General features: G+C 46.0%; 1 protein-coding gene across 2 annotated transcripts in view; it reads right to left on the bottom strand.

Annotated features, from left to right (window-relative positions):
• The window catches only part of LOC102936329 (NACHT, LRR and PYD domains-containing protein 3), a 53,523-nt gene extending 32,034 nt beyond the window's left edge, over positions 1-21,489 (bottom strand). For both annotated transcript variants that reach the window (XM_043549325.1, XM_043549326.1), the window contains exons 1-6: positions 21,373-21,489; positions 19,943-20,053; positions 18,476-18,572; positions 17,643-17,952; positions 9,384-9,521; positions 6,244-7,975 (exon numbers count right to left, since the gene is read on the bottom strand). In XM_043549325.1, the coding sequence (XP_043405260.1) occupies positions 6,244-7,975; positions 9,384-9,521; positions 17,643-17,952; positions 18,476-18,572; positions 19,943-20,053; positions 21,373-21,377 (2,393 nt within the window). In that variant the 5' untranslated portion in view covers positions 21,378-21,489. The remainder of the gene's footprint in view (positions 1-6,243; positions 7,976-9,383; positions 9,522-17,642; positions 17,953-18,475; positions 18,573-19,942; positions 20,054-21,372) is intronic.
• Between the last annotated feature and the right edge of the window lie 370 nt (positions 21,490-21,859).

The raw sequence follows: 21,859 nt of genomic DNA, 5'->3' as shown, positions 1-21,859 counted from the left end.
TTAACTTAGGGCATGGCTACACTTGCGAATTAGAGCGCATTAAAGCAGCCCCGTGCGCTCTAACTCATGACGCATCCACACTGGCAAGGCACGTAGAGCGCCCGGACTCCGCGACTGGAGCGCTCCTGGTAATCGAAGGCTGAGTATGAGAACAGGACATACGCAAATCTGTGATTGAACCGTTCCCCACCCTACCCCCTTGCCCTTTCTGTTTCCCAAGCAGTTGTGTTTCTTTTCAATAAATGCATTTTATTTTAAATAAATGGCTTTTTTGGCTTTGAAAACATTCTTTATTATTGCATTAAGTAAAAGATACCTTAGCCCAGGAAAGCAACAGGCACTGCAAGTCAGTGTAGCAAGCACAGATTCCTACTAATATTGGAATCACTGAATTTCACTCCCGTGCAGGGCACCAAACATTACTGGTGGCTTTCAGCCTCAAATTGCACCCTCAAGGCATCCCTAATCCTTGCAGCCCCACGCTGGGCCCCTCTAATAGCCCTGCTCTCTGGCTGTTCAAATTCAGCCTCCAGGTGTTGAACCTCCGCGTTATGGAGGGTACAACATGCGGATATAACCGTGGGGATGTTGTCATCGGCCAGGTCCAGCTTCCCATACAGAGAGCACCAGCGGCTCTTTAAACAGCCAAAAGCACACTCCACAGTCATTCTGCACTGGCTCAGCCTGCTGTTGAACCGCTCCTTGCTGCTGTCAAGGCTCCCTGTGTAGGGTTTCATGAGCCACGGCATTAAAGGGTAAGCAGGGTCTCCAAGGATCACAATGGGCATTTCGACTTTCCCTATGGTGATCTTCTGGTCTGGGGAAAAAGTCCCGGCTTGCAGCTTCCTGAACAGGCCAGTGTTCAGAACGATGCGTGCTTCATGCACCTTTCTGGACCAGCCTGTGTTAATGTCAATGAAACACCCACGGTGATCCACAAGCACCTGGAGAACCACAGAGAAATAACCCTTCCGATTAACGTACTTGGAGGCTAGGTGGGCTTGTGCCAGAGTTGGAATACGAGTCCCATCTATCGCCCCTACGCAGTTAGGGAAACCCATTTGTGCAAAGCCGGCCACAATGTCATGCACGTTACCCAGAGTCACGGTTCTTCTGAGCAGGATGCGATTAGTGGCCCTGCAAACTTGCATCAACGTGATTCCGACGATCAACTCTCCCACTCCAAATTGGTTAGAGACCAATCGGTAGCTGTCTGGAGTTGCCAGCTTCCCGATTGCAATAGCCACCCGCTTCTCCACCATCAGGGCAGCTCTCAATCTCGTGTCCTTGCTCCCCAGGTTGGGGGTGAGCTCAGCAGACAATCCCATGAAAGTGGCTTTTCTCATCCGAAAGTTCTGCAGCCACAGCTCGTCATCCCAGACTTGCATGACGATGTGATCCCACCACTCAGGGCTTGTTTCCCGAGCCCAAAAGTGGCGTTTCCACGGTGGTGAGCATGTCCGTGAATGCCACAAGCAATCTCGTGTCATATGTGTTACGAGAGTCGATATCATAGTCAGACTCCTCACTGTCACTTTGTAGCTTAAGGAATAACTCGACTGCCAAACGTGATGTGCTGGCGAGACTCGTCAGCATACTCCTCAGCACTTCGGGATCCACTCCCGCAGACCGAAAGGGAAGACAGAGCGCGCAGTACAAAAACCGCTGAAAGATGGCGCCAAATGCGGACGGAAGCATAGGGATTGCTGGGATGCATCACGGGGCATTGGGACAGGACCCAGAATGCCCCGCAACCCCCGCTCCTTCCCACAAGCCACAGCGCCAGAATGGGAAGAGGTGCTCTGTGGGATAGCTGCCCATAATGCACCGCTCCCAATGCCGCTGCAAGAGCCGCAAACGTGGCCACGCCAGTGCACTTGCAGCTGTCAGTGTGGACAGACTGCAGCGCTTTCCCTACGGCGCTCTCTGAGGGCTGGTTTAACTCACAGCGCTCTACATCTGCACGTGCAGCCATGCCCTAAAAGTGTGAATTTGAAGCGGCTAAGTTAAACCACATTAAATCCCTGTGTGGACACTGTTATTCAGAATTTAAATGGCCTTTGGAAGTGAATTAAACTAAACCTAATTAAGGCCACTTTAATTCCGTAAAACAGCATCCACGCAGGGATTTAACATAGTTTAATTAATCCACTTCAAATGTATGACTTTAGTTCATTCAAATTAACTTTCACGGATGTCTTCATGTAGACAAGCCTTTAAAAGCCATAGATAGCAGATTTAGAGAATGGTAAGCTGTTTTTTGGCCAGGTAGAAATTGTGTAGACCGTAAAACAGGGGTGGCAAACCAGTGGCTCCAGAGCTACATGCGGCTCTTCAGAAGTCAATGTGCGGCTCCTTGTCTAGGCACTGATCCCGGGGCTGGAGCTACAGGCGCCAGCTTTCCAATGTGCCGGGGGGTGCTCACTGCTCAACCCCTGGCTCTGCCACAGGCCCTGCCCCCACTCCACCCCTTTCTGCCCCCTCCCCTGAGCCTGCCTTACCCTCGCTCCTCCCCCTCTGAGCCTCCTGCATGCCATGAAACAGCTGATTGGGAGTGGGGGAGGAGGGAGGGGAAGGCGCTGATCAGCAGGGCTGCCGGTGGGTGGGAGGCGCTGGGAGTGGGGGAGGAGGAGCTGATGGGGGGCTGCTGACGTATTACTGTGGCTCTTTGGCAGGCTCAGGTTGGCCACCCCTGCCGTAGAACCAAGTAATAAATGGCAGTTGCCAGTAGTCTTGAATATTGCGGGTTTCCAAAAGGCATTTGATAGTGTAAATAGGGAATCCTGGTGGCAGAGAAAATCATTCAAATTATTATGACTTTGTGTCAGAATGCTCTGTGCACAATAAAGGCAAACCAAGAGTTAGCAGACTGGTTTAATGCTAATGTTGGGGTCAGGCAAGGTTGTGTGTTGTGCCTCTTTTTTTGGGAGTTGCTATTGACTTTGACTGCCTGTCAGTATGGAGATGGGCATTGTGGGGATACATGGGGAGCCTGGAGACCTAGACTTTGCAGGTGACATTTTTCTTACAAATAAATGAGTTGAAGGTACGCAGTGAAAGACAGGTGATCTTGCAAATTCTGCCAAGCAAGTAGGTCTTATTATTAATCAATTAAAAACAGAAGTTATCAAAATAAATTTATGGATCAATAATTTTATCTATTTGAGAGATGAAGCCTTGAAAAACTGAATAAATTAACTTATCTTGGCAGCCTCATTCATGATAGTGGTGACCGTGTTTCGTGTAAAGCCCAGAATCTCCTTCCTTAGAGGTTTTTAAGGTCAGGCTTGACAAAGCCCTGGCTGGGATGATTTAGTTGGGGATTGGTCTGCTTTGAGCAGGGGGTTGGACTAGATGACCTCCTGAGGTCCCTTCCAACCCTGAGATTCTATGAATAGGTAAAACAAGTGCTGTATTTCCATCACTACCAACAACATGGAAGTCCAACGTGATTAACAAAATTATCAAAACTGGAATCCATCAATATGGAAGTCCATTCAATGCAAATTAAACAGAGTTCATTGCTGGTGGCTGCACAGACTATTCAGCGTAAAAGAGATGGACAGAGTAAGCAGTGAACAGGTCCTCGCAATGGCACAACTACCTCCTGTACAACAATACAAGTACTATGGAAGAAGCGGTGGTCAGACTTGGGGCATCTTTTAAGAAGGTTCATAAGCGGCTTCCCAAACAAGCCTCTCTTTGTTGACTCCAGGGCAAGTGACAGAGAGACTGACCTAGAGGCACATTCTGTAGCTCAATAAAGGCTGAAGTGGAATTATTACAGCTGAATATAAAAGACATGGAAAACAAGCCCAGCACAGGGAGGATTGGCATTGTTCGATATCTGCCTTCTGCCCTGACGGCGTGGGAAGAATCATGAAGATGATACTGATGCTTTCAGGCTAATGGACCTGATCCTTTAATTTGGAGTCAAGCGGACTGATCTCTAGGGGCACAAAGATTTTACAATCCCCTTCCACACACACAGCTGTTACCAGTAGCACGGGATGAAAAAAGGGTAGACCATCTGAAAAAGTGAAATTTTTCATGGAAAGATGTTTTGCCCCAGATCAGGATTAAAACATCAAAACAACAGACACTGCACCTGTCCATCCCCTAGAGCTAGGTAAGAGGTGAGGATGCATTGCGCGTCCTCTGCCTTTCTCTGCCCCAGGGCTAGGGGATGGCAGAACAACCCTGCATGCTTCCAAGGCGGCCCTCTGGGAAAGCTTTTGTCAATTTCACTAACAGAAAATGAAACTCACAAGAGCCTTTCAGGCAGGCAGCTACATTCTATTTCCTCATAATAAAATCTCATTTTTTTGGCAAAACGACAAATCTGTGGGACACAGATTCCCATATGCTACACTGATCCCTGTCTGCAGGTTTGGCCTCTTGGGTCCATTAGCAGCTGGAGTGAGTTAGTGCACTACATGGTGGATCTTTGGATCCTCAGATCTCACTGGACCCTAAAGCTTTCCAGTAGTGACAGCAGCCTGTGAATTGCTCATTGCTGCCAGCACCTGCCCCTGACTCAGGAGCAGGATCTATGCAGGAGGAGACTATCCCAAATACTGCCCCTTTCACATTGTCCCATAACTGAGCTGAGGGAAGGGGGTGGGCAGGAGACACTTCGCAGTTGGGCGCTGCACACATTACAGAGAAGGAATTAAGGATACTGCCCAGCAGAACCAAAACAGATCAACCTCTCACCGGGTGAGAGAATGCAGTAGCACGACTGCCACCAGCAGCCAGGTGGAGCTGTAGTGTAAGATGTTGACTAATGGCTGGGGATCACCTGTGACATGGCCAGGGACTGGGCAGTGCAGGAAACAGCAAGGCTTGGATTGTAGCCTTCGGGAAGATGCTAAGGCTAGTGGAGAGGGAACAAGAGGTGATTGCTTGATGGCTTCAGGCAGCTGGGTGGGTGCCAACAGAGTCCAGGAGTAGCAGGAGCTGAGCTACAGTCAGCTGCCATTTGAGAGTCTTCTGAATTGTTTGTGGCTAATCCTGCTGTGAAGGACTGGGGCGTAGGTGGTCTGGCCTAGTGGTCACAGGTGGGCTGAGCTCTGCTCTCTAGGGACAGTAGTTGCTAGGCTGGAGTTGGAGGAATCACAAGAGCCAGGTTCTGTAGGCAAGGGTCAGGGTCAGAATCAGGCTAGAGTCAGAGGCTGGAGATCAGGAGGCCAAGCAAAGTCTGGCACTGCAGCAGGCCAAAGTCTGTATGGCAGCCCAGACAACTTCCTGGGGAAACCCCTGGGGTTAAATAGGGCACTTGGACAATCAGAGGGCCACAGGGTACCTCACTCTGGATCTCTTGGGCAGTAAGTACATCCTGCAGCACCTATTCTCCATAGAGCTCCCTGGCTTAACTACTACAGGGCTGCCTGATGGCACTTTGGGAATATCAGCTGTCCCAGGCTCTGCAGACCCAGGTTCTAGTCCTTATACCTTTTTCTTTTGCTATTCAGGTCCTCAAGGACCTGGGCAGGTCTAACTCATTTGCTACTGTGACTAGGCTGTAGGACAGGGCAGGTCACTTATACAGAGCTTGCTGGATCTCTAGCTAAACTGATCCACACAAACAACATGCCTTTTGACAGGTCAGATGGAAGGAGCAATGAATATGGGCATGCTTATAATATGGAACAGTAGTTTGGAAAGCAGTGACTCTGAAAAGGACTTGGAGTTATGATGGAGAACCAATCGACCATGATCTCCCAGTGCAATGCTGTGGCTGAAAGGGCTAATGGGATCGTTGGATGTATAAACAGGAGTATATATATATAGTAGGAACAAGGAGGTTACATTTCTCCTCTATACAGCACTGGTGAAACTGGCAAAGCTAAAATGTTTACTCCAGTTCTGGTATCCAACTTCTTCAATGCAGACAGGTACCTAGCTAACCACTCCAGCCCATAGCATCTTAACTTCCTCTCCTTCTATCTGATCCAATCTAGTTTCCCAGGAAGCTAACTGGTCCCAGCTGTTTCCAGGTCCTTCTGCTTAACCCTCACTTCCTTATTCCTGCCTATCCTGCAATCATAAGGTTTTCTGACCCAGCTACCTCGACCCAACCAGACCCAGAGGGACAGTGTAACCTCATTTTACAGGGAAAGACCAAGACAAATCTGCAAATATCTTATAATCTGCTGGAAAAGAGGGGCATTATAATGGTGATATGATGAGATGTCACTCTAAGGATTTACTGATTAGTATTAAATAAACTGTGATACTTACAGAGGAAATAACCATTTCCGTAGCTTTGCTATCCATCCTTCTTCTCGTTCCCCAATCCCAAGAGTACAATTACATAAGTAAAGTGACTGCTTACTACAACAGTTCTTTACACAGAATGAAAGAGCAATTTCATCCATTGCTGTAAGCCTGATGTGTTCCAATCTAATTTCTTGGAAATTATCCATTGCACTTTTCACAAACTCTTCTTCCTGATACTCATACAAACAGTGAAACAACTCAAGCTGGTCACGCAGTTCCTCATAGGTCTTATAGGGCAGAGGGGAGATTTTTTTAGCTTCTACTTCAAACCACTTCAATAAATCCAGTTTTATTTCAGATGATGTTTTACAATGTAATTTTTTCTCCATGTCATTTAGTCTCTCTTTATTTAAGAGACCAAACAAGAAACGTACTGTTACCATCAAATAATTATTTTTAGATGGTCCATAAATTTTTAGCAAATTGTTCACATCTTTCTTAGAAGACAATGATTTTTTCATTGTCTCTTCATCTTCCTCTAGCACATAGAAGAGAGCTGCAAAAAATTCTTGGAAAGTCAAGTGAATGAAGCTGTAGACACTTTCACATTCTATATCTTTTTGAAAAATACTTTTATTCAGAAAGAGAGACTGAGCGTTAGACAAAGATAAATTGTGTTTCTTCAGGTCACCTTCTTCAAACAGTATTTTCTGTTCTAAAATTCCATCTGCAGCCAGTGAGCAAAGATTCCACAGGGTAGTTTTAGGCTGTTGCATTGAGTCAGTGAAATGATCAGTTAGCAGAGTGGACAGAAAGAGCAAATATACCGATGTGGTTGTTTTTGCAGTTTGTGCAAGATCTTCCCCTCTTTCCATCTGTTGCTTCATAACCGTGCAGATGATCCAACACACAATGGGGACAAAGCACATGGTGAAGAGGATTTCATTTTCTTTGACAAAATTAAAGGCTTGTGTTGCTTTCTTTATATCACAAAAGAATTTATGAAAATATTCTTTCCTCTCTTCTCCAGAAAATCCCATTATCTCTGCATAACGTGGAATCCTCAAATTCTGCTGTAGTTTCTCCAGAGCAGTTGGTCTTGTAGTGATCAGTAGGAAGGATTTTTGAAGAACTTTCTTTCTCAGTAAACTGCACAGTACGGTTTTCACTGGCTTCTCCTGAAATGGGTCAGTGCACAGATTGACTTCATCAATATCTAGCAAAGAACTCAATTCATCAAAACCATCTATTATGAACAGGAGTTTTTCTGGCTTCTCAAAGATTTCTTTAATTGGTCCTTTTCTGTTAGGACAATTGTCTAAAAGCAAATCAGCAACACTTTTCAGTTCAGTAACAGGATTTATTTTTCTGCAATTTATATAGAAAACATAATCAAACTTTTTTTGATAGAGTTTTCCAGCTGCCCAGTCCCACATGATCTTTCTTGCTGTCATTGTTTTCCCAATTCCAGCAGCTCCCTGCAGCACCACAGTTCTTGGGCTTTGTCGACTTCTATCAGGATCAAATAAACGACGAATCTTAGTGTGACTGGTTCGTTGAGCCATCAACTCTGCGTGTCTCCTTCCTCTGGTGATTATTTCATGTTCTTTCTCCTCCCGCCTCCGATGTTCCTTTACAATAAGCAGTTTTGTGTATCTGTTGACTAGTCTCACATTTTCACCCGTGCGAGCATTCCTGTCCTCTATTAGTTGATATTCTTCTTGTATATGTTCTCTATACTTCTTCTGGTAATCTAATTCAATGACAATGGCATGAAGCATTAGACATACTGAGTACAGTTGATCAAACAAAGGTCATGTGACCTGCCATTCATTGGTTATATCCAGAAGTTGGACAGGACAAAATATTGCCGACATTCTAGCTTTCCCTTCTCCCCCACCCCCCTTCGGCCAGCATTCCCACCATCATGTGACTCAACATTTTGCTAGAATTTTACATGTTAAAAATAGTCTCATCTTTTATAGTTTAATTATTTTGTCCTTGATCCTCTATCATCTTTGTTCTGATTCATCAATGCAATTAAGCACAGATTTAAGTCCCATTACAATAAATGAGATTTGAACATGTGCTTAAAGTTAAGCATTTGCGTAAGTGTTTTTCTGAATAAAGATAATTTAGCTTATTCGGTTTTTTTGTTCATTCTGATCTTTTCTTTTAGCTTCTGTTTTAATTCTTTATTCTCCTCCCCCTCCCCCTTTTGTCTTCTTTTGTCATTTTAAACTACTTCTCTTCTTGCCCCTTGGTTATGTTTTCTCTCCTCTCCTGTTTGCTAGCTCTTTCAATCCCTTTCTGTTTTTCTCACCTCTACATACTCTTCTCTGCCTCATCCTGCACGCCCATTCCTTGCTACTGCCACTCCAAACACTGGAGGACAGGACTGGGCTGGGCCCTTCTTTAATCCTAAATAGTGCAGGGTGGAAGGTAGAGTGCCACTGTTTCAGTGGACAGCTGACTTGCTTATGAAGGTCCTGTCTTCTCTATGGGCCAAGATCCCTAGCTTCACTACATCTTCCATGATGCACCATGGTTTTCTCCCTTGCTGAGCCACATGATGCATCATGGGAGATGTAGTCTAGAGAGGGAGCCTGGCCCATAAAGAAGAAAGAGGTCATGTGGCACATGAACTATGACTCCCATACAGCACTCCAGAAGCAGTTCAGTTGCATTAGAAGGACGTGCTTCAAAATGTTTTAAACCACGGGCACCATTAAAACCAGTCTACAGGCTGTGTGCGTTGGGCCAAACCATATGACCACACTTTAAGGAAATAAAAATGTGTTCTAGCCTGAGTAGGAGCACACAGACCAACCACAATGCATTAATTGATTTAACAGTATTCACATGTGAACCATTTCTATAAATGGTCATCACAAAATTCCTAATACAGTGTAAATTGAACCAAGAAGTGCACAGCAAATGGCTTCTTCCTAGGAAACACCCCTGCATATGTCAGTGTGGGATTTGTCCCTCTATAATATTTTGGCCATAACAGTTTAGTTTCTTTGTTCTATTTTCGTAGATCAATTGTGCAGTCCTTTAATTACATTTATTGTTCTTCTCTGAGTTCCCCCTGTTTGGGATGCATCTACCTGGCATAAGTGGACTAAGAAGTGGATGTGGTATTCTAAGCACAGTCTTACCAGAGCCTTTCAAAGAGCGATAATCTTCCTGCTCCTTGGTGGGGTGTATCTCTGCACGTGGTCCCAGATCCCTTCGTCTGTTGTTCCCTCTTCCTTCTTCTTCAACTTTTGCTGTTTTCTCCTTTTCCTTTGAAAAATCTAATTGCAATAATACCATAGCTTTTAAGGCCAGAAGGTCATGTAGTCTGATGTACATCACAGGCAGCCAACAACTCCTAGCCCCATCACGTGAAACCCAACAACCAAAATGAGATCAAAGTATTACAGCCTCAGGACACTAGACTAGTATGTGCCACAGGCAAAGGATAGGAGGGACCGAGGTGCACCAGCGTCTGAGGCACCCCCAATGGCAGGGAAACGATTAAGTGATATTTACCCCGATAATCCTGCCTAGCGTCCTGGACACACACACTGCAGAGCAGAGCCGTCCCATCCATAAGATGGACCGGGCCAACTGCCCCAGGCCCCACGCTTTGGGGGGATGCAGAGTCCAGGGAGGCCCAGGGGATTAGCGGAGGGCCTGGCGCCAGCAGCAGGTGTCAGGCCCATCCCCACACTCACCGGTGGGAAGCGGACAGAGCAATCTGGCTACAGCCCACCCCGCTCTGCTATGCTCTGCCCCACCCTGCCAGCTCCAGACATCACTTGGGGGAGGGGAAGGGGGCAAAGCTGGGGCGGAGGCTTGGGGGAAGGGCTGGCATGGGGGCAGGGCCGGCGGCAAAGGGGGGTGTTGTCCCAGGCCCTGTGCTCCCCTGTGGACAGCTCTGCTACAGAGGAAAGGAGGAAAAAACCTAAAGTCATGGCCAATCTGCCCTGCTGTTTTACATGCACAAGTTAAAAAATCCTACCCAGGGTTTTATCATGGCATTGCTATGTCACCATAACCAGTGTCACTGATGCTATTGTTACAATAGAGCTAGATTGGACCTGGCATTTACACAGATGTGGAGGGAGAAGGCAGGGTCCTAATCACACACCCTTGTAATTCCCACACAAGAACCAGAGATAATTGCAGTACCTGCTCTCAGGGGAGCACGGGAACTGTATCCTTGGGGGAAACCCAGCATCCTGAAGGGTCAGTGAGAAGCAGAGAGGAGGTACAGCCCTGACCCTGTTCCCCACCACAGCAGACTGCTGAGCAGGAACAGCACATGGGAGAATATTGGAGCTGGTTAGAATTTTTTTTTTTCCCCCACCATGGAAAATTGAGGTTTTGGTAGGAAAACCCCTGAAAACAAACAGAAAACCTTGAAAACCAACACGTTTTGGCTGAAAACCAAAATTTCAATTAAAAAAATGCTGCTGCAATGTGTTATGGGAATTGTAGTTTGTTTGCCTCATGCTCCCATTCTCCTCCATGGGCCAAGATCCCTAGCCTGACTACATCTTCCATGATGCACCACAGTTTTCTCTCTTGCTGAGCCACCATGGAGCATTATGGGAGATGTAGTCCAGAGAGGGAGCCTGTCCCATAGAGAAGAAAGGGGTCATGAGGCCCCTGAACTATGACTCCCATACAGCACTTCAGCAGCATTTCAGAACCAAATTTTTTTCTGTTTTCATAAGAAAAGTTTGTTTTCCCCATGGAAAGCTGACAGTTTTCACACAAAAGAATTGTTTTGACAAAAACCCAATTTTCTGTTGACAATTTACTGTACCCTGTTAGTCACACTTTCCATGCATGCCAGGCAGCTCAAGAAGATTGTGGTTGCTGGGAATAAGGGACTGAATGTCTCTTTGATCATTGCTGGCCAGGAGCAAGGCTTACAAAAGTTTCCTGAGCCTAGAAACATTTGCACCAGTCTTTTCAAAGCATTTCTTTGAGCCAAGAATTCACAAAACATTGGCTATTGAAACATGGGTGTCACCTAATTTATTTATTATGTTTTTCAATATTTTTGTTTGTTAAAGTGATGTAAAATGTCAAAGTTCCAAAAATGTTAACAATAGTTAATATTTGTCCCTTAGCAGTTTCCCTTTTCCAGCAAAATCAGAGTTCCCTGCTACTGCTGTCACCACAAGAGGCACCACGCTGGCCCAAGGACGCTCAATGATGATGATGATGATGCAAAAATCTCTGAGACGTGCAGACGTGCTTTGTGCCCTCCGACCCTGTCCTGTTCCCCCCATTCCCTGGCAGCGCAGCTCCAATGGAGCCACAGTGTCCTAGGGATCCGCCTGCATGGACAGAGCTCTGTTAAACAGCCCATACAGCCCCAGGCCACTTAGTGACGTGTCCAGTGGGACTTGGGAGAGAATGTGTTTCCCCCGCACCTCCCTCCCTGGCCTTGTTCTGGCCTTAGTCCTTCTCCTCAGCTTTCTGCCCTAGCTCACCTCCCCCTCTGTAGGAATTCCATGCCCACCACAATTGCAGCAGCATGCATGGAGCTGACCTCCGGGCTCTGGGAAGGGCTAGCCCGTAGGTACATCTCAAACAGATCTTCATGCATCCGATGAAGTGAGCTGTAGCTCACGAAAGCTCATGCTCAAATAAATTGGTTAGTCGCTAAGGTGCCACAAGTCCTCCTCTTCCTTTTGCGAATACAGACTAACACGGCTGCCACTCTGAAACAGATCTATGTAACTCTGTTGTTAAAGCGCACTGGGTGTATTTAGGTCCCTTCAGCCTCCTGCTACAGAAATGCAGACAGCTGCTTCATCCTTTCACCCCTCGTGATGGGTTTTAGGTTTAAAGGCTGTCCTCACAGGAGAAAGGTTTAGAAATTACAACTAACAAGAACAAAAAGAACCAAGATCTCCCTTCGGGGGGAGATGCTCTGCTCTGCGCTATATGTGCTGCCACAGCAGTGTTTGGCCGTTCTCCCGCCCCCGCCCCCAATTGCAGCTCCCTGATCCTGAGGCTGGGGCTAGTTCTCAGATGGTCTGAGCTTGAGGGTTGTTCTAAATTACACCAGCCGGCTGTGATCCCGAGGGGCCAGCAGAGCTGCAGGGATCGTTCCACGCCTGCTGTGCTAGGGACTGCCCGAGATGGTGGCACAGGAGCAGCCTAGGCCAGTTCTCGGCTAGCTGGGGATTCGCCTTGTGCTTTCTGCTACACTTCTTGGGCCCTCAGACCAGGCATTGTTTATATGTCTCTTACATTTTGTGGTAAACTGTATATGAACTTTCAGAGTAGCAGCCGTGTTAGTCTGTATTCGCAAAAAGAAAAGGAGGACTTGTGGCACCTTAGAGACTAACCAATTTATTTGAGCATAATGCATCCGATGAAGTGAGCTGTAGCTCACGAAAGCTTATGCTCAAATAAATTGGTTAGTCTCTAAGATGCCACAAGTCCTCCTTTTCTTTTTGTATATGAACTGTTTAATGGACAAATTACCTTGTGTTAATCTGCATAGTTAATTGCCAGTGCTGTTTGGGAAACAAGGAGTCACATCAAAAGAATATGGTCAAGAGGCTTCTGGAAATGTATAAAAGCCCTGGGACCTGATCCTTTTTTATCTCAGATCTGCTTCCGGTTTCATGCAGGAGAAACCTAAGCCATAAGGATTTGGATCCCAGTCATTGACTGAAAGAAAAGGAGTACTTGTGGCACCTTAGGGACTAATCAGTTTATTTGAGCATAAGCTTTCGTGAGCTACAGCTCAGGTTCAGTGGATGCATTCAGTGGAAAATACAGTGAGCAGATTTATATACACACACAACATGAAAAAATGGGTGTTTATCATGCATACTGTAAGGAGAGTGATCACTTAAGATGAGCTATTACCAGCAGGAGAGTGGAGTGGGGGGAGAGAAAACCTTTTGAAGTGATAATCAAGGTGGGCCATTTCCAGCACAAGAGACAGCTCGGCAGCTCTCCAACACCACTTTCTACAAACCATTACCCTCTGATCCCACTGAGGGTTACCAAAAGAAACTACAGCATTTGCTCAAGAAACTCCCTGAAAAAGCACAAGAACAAATCTGCACAGACACACCCCTGGAACCCCAACCTGGGGTATTCTATCTGCTACCCAAGATCCATAAACCAGGAAATCCTGGGCGCCCCATCATCTCAGGCATTGGCACCCTGACAGCAGGATTGTCTGGCTGTGCAGACTGCCTCCTCAGGCCCTACGCTACCAGCACTCCCAGCTACCTTCGAGACACCACTGACTTCCTGAGGAAACTACAATCCATCGGTGATCTTCCTGAAAACACCATCCTGGCCACTATGGATGTAGAAGCCCTCTACACCGACATTCCAGATGTAAGCAGAGTCAGGATGAGCTCTACCCTGACATCTGGTGGCGAGTCATGGTGGGTTGGGGAAAAGAACTTCAGGGGCTGATCTCATTTGCATAGGCACACCCACCCTGCCTAGATGGTCACTTTGGCTGCTGTAGGAGCCCCAGTTTCTCTGTTATTGGGGCAGGAATAAACTGTTGTTATCCTGATTATGTGAATCAAGGACAGTGGAACTGTACTCGGCCTTTTGTTATGATGGAGGGACTCACAATCAACTAAGCTGCACTTGCTAGGCAAGGGTCATGGGTTCCAAAACCTAGGGAAGGGAGAGAGGCTGGAGACAGGTATTAATACCTGGTGGCCTGGTGAGGGCCTTACATGCTAATTGCACTTTCTTCTCTCTCCACTGTGGAATATCAGAGCTACTTTTGATTCCATTAGGAGCTTAGTTATGGGCTGCTGAGCTGAATTCACTTTGGGTTAATAGTGCACCAGCACTGAGGCTCCCCTACTACAAGCTGAAATCACAAAAGAGATAAACTTACTAAGAGCTGAAATCACCGAGTGTTGTGTTAAGTAGTGGGGGAGCCTGAAGATATACGGTGGAGCAGTTTGCGAGATGGTGAGCAGAGCAGTTTGTGGGACAGCTGGTAGAGCAGAGCATTGCAGTTTGCGGGATGGCAAGCAGAGCAGAGCGGCTGGTGGAGCAGAGCAGTTTGTCGGATGCCTGGAGCAGCTCATGGGGGTGGCTGGTGGAGCGGAGCCCCATGGAGAGGTGGGGTAATCAGCTTTGGACCATGTAAGGTGCCCCTTAACGCCCCCCCCCCCATCTCCACCCAGGTTGGGAGGTAAAACTCTGCAGATAAACTTTCGAACTCTGGGGCTGCCCTGACCAGGGACAGAGACTTTTGGGTCTTTGGGCTTTTGGGACTTTGGGTGATTCTGGGTTGCTGGACTCAAGAACCAAAGGGAAAGGACACACCCCAATTTCCTTGGGGTGGGGTTTTTTTGCTCATGGGTGGTGTTATGAATCCTGTTGGTGGTGTTTCCCCAACATAATGCCACATTGTTTTTCTCTGTTATTAAAAGGCTTTTTGCTACACTCAGACTATGTCCTTACAAGAGGGGAAGTATTGCCTCTTGGAGATGCGCAGCGGGGGTGGTATATATTTGTCCCAGGTCACTGGGTGGGGGCTCGAGATGGTTTGCATTGTGTTATTGGAATGGAACCCCTAGATACTGAACCCGGCCCTTGTTGCTGCCAACTCTGACAGGCAGAAGGGTTACACACACAAAGATGGACTACAAGCCGTCAGGAGCACTATCCCCGATAATGTCTTGGCAAACCTGGTGGCTGAACTTTGTGACTTTGTCCTCACCCATAACTATTTCACATCTGGGGACAATGTATACCTTCAAACCAGTGGCACTGCTATGGGTACCCGCATGGCCCCACAGTATGCCAACATTTTTATGGCTGACTTAGAACAACGCTTCCTCAGCTCTCGTCCCCTAATGCCCCTACTCTACTTGCGCTATATTGATGACATCTTCATCATCTGGACCCATGGAATAGAAGCCCTTGAGGAATTCCACCATGATTTCAACAATTTCCATCCCACCATCAACCTCAGCCTGGACCAGTCCACACAAGAGATCCGCTTCCTGGACACTACAGTGCTAATAAGCGATGGTCACATAAACACCACCCTATACCGGAAACCTACTGACTGCTATTCCTACCTACATGCCTCCAGCTTTCACCCTGACCACACCACACGATCCATTGTCTACAGCCAAGCTCTGCGATACAACCGCATTTGCTCCAACCCCTCAGACAGAGACAAACACCTACAAGATCTCTATCAAGCAGTCTTACAACTACAATACCCACCTGCTGAAGTGAAGAAACAGATTGACAGAGCCAGAAGAGTACCCAGAAGTCACCTACTACAGGACAGGCCCAACAAAGAAAATAACAGAACGCCACTAGCCGTCACCTTCAGCCCCCAACTAAAATCTCTCCAACGCATTATCAAGGATCTACAACCTATCCTGAAGGACGACCCATCACTCTCACAAATCTTGGGAGACAGGCCAGTCCTTGCCTACAGCCAGCCCCCCAACCTGAAGCAAATACTCACCAGCAACCACACACCACACAACAAAAACACTAACCCAGGAATCTATCCTTGCAACAAAGCCCGTTGCCAACTGTGTCCACATATCTATTCAGGGGACATCATCATAGGGCCTAATCACATCAGCCACACTATCAGAGGCTCGTTCACCTGCACATCTACCAATGTGATATATGTCATCATGTGCCAGCAATGCCCCTCTGCCATGTACATTGGGCAAACTGGACAGTCTCTACGTAAAAGAATAAATGGACACAAATCAGATGTCAAGAATTATAACATTCATAAACCAGTCGGAGAACACTTCAATCTCTCTGGTCACTCGATTTCTGACATCAAAGTGGCTATCCTTCAACAAAAAAACTTCAAAAACAGACTCCAACGAGAGACTGCTGAATTGGAATTAATTTGCAAATTGGATACAATTAACTTAGGCTTGAATAGAGACTGGGAGTGGTTGAGTCATTATACAAAGTAAAACTATTTCCCCTTGTTTATTCCTCTCCCCCCCCCAACCCCCACTGTTCCTCAGACGTTCTTGTTAACTCCTGGAAATGTGCTAGAAATGGCCCACCTTGATTATCACTTCAAAAGGTTTTCTCTCCTCCCACCCCACTCTCCTGCTGGTAATAGCTCATCTTAAGTGATCACTTTCCTTACAGTATGCATGATAAACACCCATTTTTTCATGTTCTGTGTGTATATAAATCTGCTCACTGTATTTTCCACTAAATGCATCCGCTGAAGTGAGCTGTAGCTCACGAAAGCTTATGCTCAAATAAATTGGTTAGTCTCTAAGGTGCCACAAGTACTCCTTTTCTTTTTGCGAATACAGACTAACACGGCTGCTACTCTGAAACCAGTCATTGACTGGAATCACACTGAACATGGACGTTGGACTATAACCTGTGGACTATTTCTAAAAGAACTCTTTGCAACGACAAGCTCACCATCTCTGCTATGTATCTGAATCTCAAGAATTGAACTCATGTCTGTATGTATACTGCTTTTTTAACCAGCACTCTCTCCCTTTTCTTTTTAAAAATTTTTTTTTAGTCTAGTTAATGAGAATTGGCTATAAGCGTGTATTTTGGGTAAGATCTAAGTTATCATTTGACCTGAGTGTGTGGCTGGTCCTTTGGGATCAAGAGAACCTTTTCTTTTATATGATGGAGAAAGATTTTCAGAAATCTTCATCATATTTTGATGTGGGTATCTGGATGGAGGCCTGAGGCTGGATACTTTAAGGGAACTGCATTGTTTGGATTTCTGAGTAACTGGTGAGGTAATACAGAAGCTGTTTTGGGCTAGCTTGGTAAATCGGAATATTGGAATATCTGCCAGCTTTTGGGGTTTGTCCGCCCCGTTCTGTTTGCTGTTCATCCCAATTGAATGACCTCAGCTGGCTCCCACTGTCACAGGGCCAGTCAGTTGTTTGGTGAGAATCTACTGGGTCAGACTCTGTGCTGTGATCAGTTTCCAGTTACAGATCCTCAATTCTATGTCCCAGCTGCAGTACAGGTTACAGCAGCTTGGGGGCTGTTCTAACTTGCACCAGCTACCAAGGTCCCCAAGGAACAGTCCCCCGGCTGGGGATGCACTCTAGCTACTCCCCCTCCCCACCTCTCTGTCCAGGACACTCTCTCTGCACCGCTTTGTTGGCTGTACACCCACTGGGGACACCCCTACACTGGGGATTTCCTCAGATGGAGAGTTACAGGCTGCCTCTGCTCCCCTTGTGCCGGCTGACTGGTAAAAAGGCAGTGGAGCAGGTCAGAGAATCTGCTGTAGGCATCTCTGCTCTGAGTCCCCCTCATTTCCAGCTGGGGTTCAGAATTTGTCATTCCTGCCATCAGCCTGTTTCTCCTTCTGCTGCTGCTGCTGCCCTGGGGGAGACTCCTAGGTTTAACAGTAACTTTAGGTTTCTTACCTTTCTCTCTTTCTTTTCTGAGTTTAGCAGCAGAATCTTGGAGATTGATCTGAGTGAAAACGTCTATGGTTACATCTACTGCAGCCTCTCCACCATAGAATTCCATGAGGAGGTTCTTCGTATCTATCCTGTCGGCATTCTCCAGCCGACCTCGGGGGATGGTACCTTTCCCCTCAAAGTCAGAGTGTGATAGTTTGTCTTTAAATCTTTTGACCTCTTCCTGAAGAAGGTCGTCAAGGGCACTTTGAAGCAGGTCACTGATTCTGCTTCGGTTTTCCATCACCAGTATCAGGAAAAAGAAACTAAAATACAATGTAAGGTCCCATTATTAATCGTTAATATGGAATAACAACTGTAATTCCCATGTAGAGGAAATAAGTGTAGCCTAGTGGTGAGAGCAGGTCACTGAGGCTTATAACTCCTCAGTGCTTTTCCTCATAAGTGACTCACTGGATAGCTCGTTTTGTCTTCCTGTGCTTCAGTTTCCCTATCTGTAAAATGGGGACTATTGTACTCATCTAACTCACAGGGCTGTCATGCAGCTTAGTTACTGTTTGTAAAGCCAGCTAAAGTTTTAGGATGAAAGGTGCTAGAATAGTATTTATCATCTGAATGGATTTCCAAACCCTGGGGTGGGGATACCTAATTCAGAAAATATCCTAGCACAATCTTGAATCTGTGCATCAGAGTCCTGGAGTATCAGGACCTGTTTACTGAGAACCAGTCCTAGCTTGGAAAGCCTCAGGGGTATTTTGAATGTCAGTGCAGCAAGAGAAGGGTAATTTCTGAAATTAGCCGAACCCAAGGCAAAATGCGGAGAGTGATGAACTTACCATTAGCCAGAAAGCTACAAACGAGATCTGGTGGCCTCGTTTGATTTGTTTCTCTCCGTTTTCTCGGTGCTCAAACACAGATGAGCACCCAAAAAATCTAGGAGGAAGAACAGACAAGCTTTGAACAAATGGCTATCTCCAATTAAAGCTGATCTTCAATGCTTTCTTGATTTTTATAACAGCCCTCCTACAACAGCATATTGCCCAGTCGCTGCACAAGGACATCAGTCAGCGACTTCCCTCCACTCATCATGGGATATTAGGAAGGATCTCAAATGGCAAATTAGAGGATTTAAACTAAGATGTGCATCACTTATTTTATTTTTTCTTTGCTGAAAAATTAATGGCATGCGTAGCCCTGTAGGGCACAGAGAGGAATACACAGCCACAGCCCCATGCACCTACTGTGTCAGGCTTCCCTCCCCACTCTGAACTCTGGGGTACAGATGTGGGGACCCACATGAAAGCCCCCCTAAGCTTATTTCTACCAGCTTAGGTTAAAAACTTCCCCAAGGCACAAATCCTTTGTCCTTGGACGGTATGCTGCCACCACCAAGTGATTTAGACAAAGAATCAGGGAAGGACCACTTGGAGTTCCTGTTCCCCCAAAATATCCCCCCAAGCCATTACACCCCCTTTCCTGGGGAGGCTTGAGAATAATATCCTAACCAATTGGTTACAAAGTGAGCACAGATCAACCCCCCTGGGTCTTAGGACACTGAAAATCAATTAGGTTCTTAAAAGAAGAATTTTATTTTTTAAAAAAAGGTAAAAGAATCACCTGCGTAAAATCAGGATGGAAGATAACTTTACAGGGTAACAAAAGATTCAAAAACACAGCAGAACTCCCTCTAGGCTTCGTTTCAAAGTTACAAAATACAGGAATTAACCTCCCTCTAGCAAAGGGAAAATTCACAAGCTAAAACAAAAGATAATCTAACGCGCCTCGCCTTACTTACTCTTTTTGCAATACTGAGACTCATTTTAGGATGGTTTATAGGAGAAGGAGTTTTCTGACCTGATGCTTCTCTGCTTCCCAAGAGAACACACAAACAAAGCCTCCGCTCCCCACCCAGATTTGAAAGTATCTTCTTTCCCCATTGGTCCTTTTGGTCAGGTGCCAACCAGGTTATCTGAGCTTCTTAACCCCTTACAGGTAAGGGGAAATTCTAGACTACCCTGAGCTGTATGGTTATGACATACTGGTATCATAAAGTTGCAGGAACAGCTATAAAGACGCAATTATAAAAACAAAAATTTTTTCATGTAACCAGTTAAATGGGTTCTATTCAGAAGGTTTCATGATCTCAGGCCTGTAGGCAGCAAAGAGGAAGGAGCTGTGGGAAGGCTACAAACATGTGACTGGAGGTGAGGTTTTCAGGGGCCCTCTCTCTGAAAAATCTGAAATACCACATGCAAGAGCCTGCATTTTAGGTGATTTTAAGGCAACGCCGATTCTCACTTCACCTCCGGACATGTCTGCCCCACTCATGCTCTCTCTCTCTCCATCTCTCAGGTGCATTGTGGAGAGATTCTGACCCCTCTGGCAATCTCGACATGCTGCTCAGACTCTCACCCCCACAAAAAAAGAAAGAAAGAAACAGAGTGCTGACAGGTTACAGGGAAAGTGGACCAGTCAGTGGAGGTGGAGCAATAGACAAGGGATAGGGGGCACAGGGGAAATGGGGAGGGGGCGGTGCCTGCCTAGGACTTAAAACAGGGGAAAGGGACTGGCTGAGTGTCCTGAGAGCAGAGCTGGCAGAGAGCAGAGCTAAGGAAACCCCGGGGCTGCTGAAAATCGTCTCAGTGCTGTGTAAATCTTTACACTCTTGGGGGAGAAAGTGTTAACTGATGCCCCAGCTTTCTTAGTTGACACTCAAAGCTTTCAGAGGAAGGTGGAGGCTGTGTCCTTTGCACTTTACCCAGCAGTGATAACATGAAGCAGCCACATGGGCACCATCAAGTTCCAAATAATGGTGCTGACCCAGCAGCTAACTTGAAAATAAAATGTTATTTTTGGAGAAGTGTGTGAATGAGAGCAGTTTGGTTGCTGGCAGGTAGCCCTGTCAAAAATCAGGGAAGCCCCGTCATTACTGCTTCTGAGGCACCCCGGGAACGTGCTCACCGTCGCCATTATGAGCGCTGGTGCAGTAGAGTTCCTAGGCTGAGTTGGAACAAACCCTTGTGTCCCAGAAGGGCTGCTGCAGCTTTTGTTGGAACATAAATTTTCAGTTATCAAAAATGGGAAATCACTTTAAAATTCCTTTTTTTTAAATTTGAAAGTGGCCCATGTCTGAGAGGTTCCTGTCAATGTGTGTGAAAAAGTTGGGAGTTTGTGGCACCTGCAATTCTTTAGCCAGACAGGTAAAACAAAAGTGAGGCCATGGGTCAAAACTTCAAAAAGGAGCTTTTTACAATGTTTCCCCTGAACACATTGCTAAATAGTTGTTTTGTTTTTTTTGGGGGGGGGGAGGGGGGAATTATAGAAAATTCCAATTGCTTAGGGAGAGGCATTGAGTTTTGAAGAGAGAATTCAGACAATAGAGTGCACAGCAAAGGGACTGAAATGCTGTTTTAAGTGTTGTTCTGAATCCCAACTTCCTCCACACGTTTCCATGAAGACTACAATGTTCTCTTTCCCATACGTGGATCTGCAAATGTGTTTGCAAAATAGAACAAAATTTAGAACACTTTTCTTCCTTAAGGTTTAAATACAAGACATGTACCTGGAGATTGAATAAAGATACAATTATGAGATTACAGCCACTGTATTTCTAGAAGGAAACAAATAATTCAGATCTCCACTTCTCTCCTAATAAGAGATTTAGAATCTCTTCGTAAAGCTGTATCTAGTATGATTTAGTTCAACTGCAATATAATGCAGTCTGTACTTAACCTGCATCACTGAAGAAAGCTGGTTTGGGGTGAATTAGGCTTTTAAAATTCACCCCCAAAAGGAAGCTCACAATTGTTGCAACAGAAAACATGTTCACATTTACAAGCAGCCCCTGTTTTCTGTCTGCTCACTCAGCTTGAAATAAACTCTCCTCATTTTTATTGATAAGCTGTGAAAGAAGAAACTATCTTACAGTGTTCTGTTCTTCTTCTCTGCACATGGAGGGAACATAAGGGAGGACGGGAGTAAGTAGTTTGTGATACAGGACTGTCAAGGCTCCTTCCCCACTCTGAACCCTAGGGTACAGATGTGGGGACCTGCATGAAAACCCCCTAAGCTTATTTTTACCAGCTTAGGTTAAAACTTCCCCAAGGTAAAAACTATTTTCCTTTTTCCCTTGGACTTTATTGCCCACCACCAAGTGTCTAACAGATATATAACCGGGAAAGAACCCGCTTGGAAACGTCTTTCCACCCAAAAGCCTCCCC

The sequence above is a fragment of the Chelonia mydas genome, chromosome 6 (assembly GCF_015237465.2).
Source record: "Chelonia mydas isolate rCheMyd1 chromosome 6, rCheMyd1.pri.v2, whole genome shotgun sequence".
Taxonomy (NCBI): Eukaryota; Metazoa; Chordata; order Testudines; family Cheloniidae; genus Chelonia; species Chelonia mydas.
This window is presented reverse-complemented; position numbering and strand designations above follow the sequence as displayed.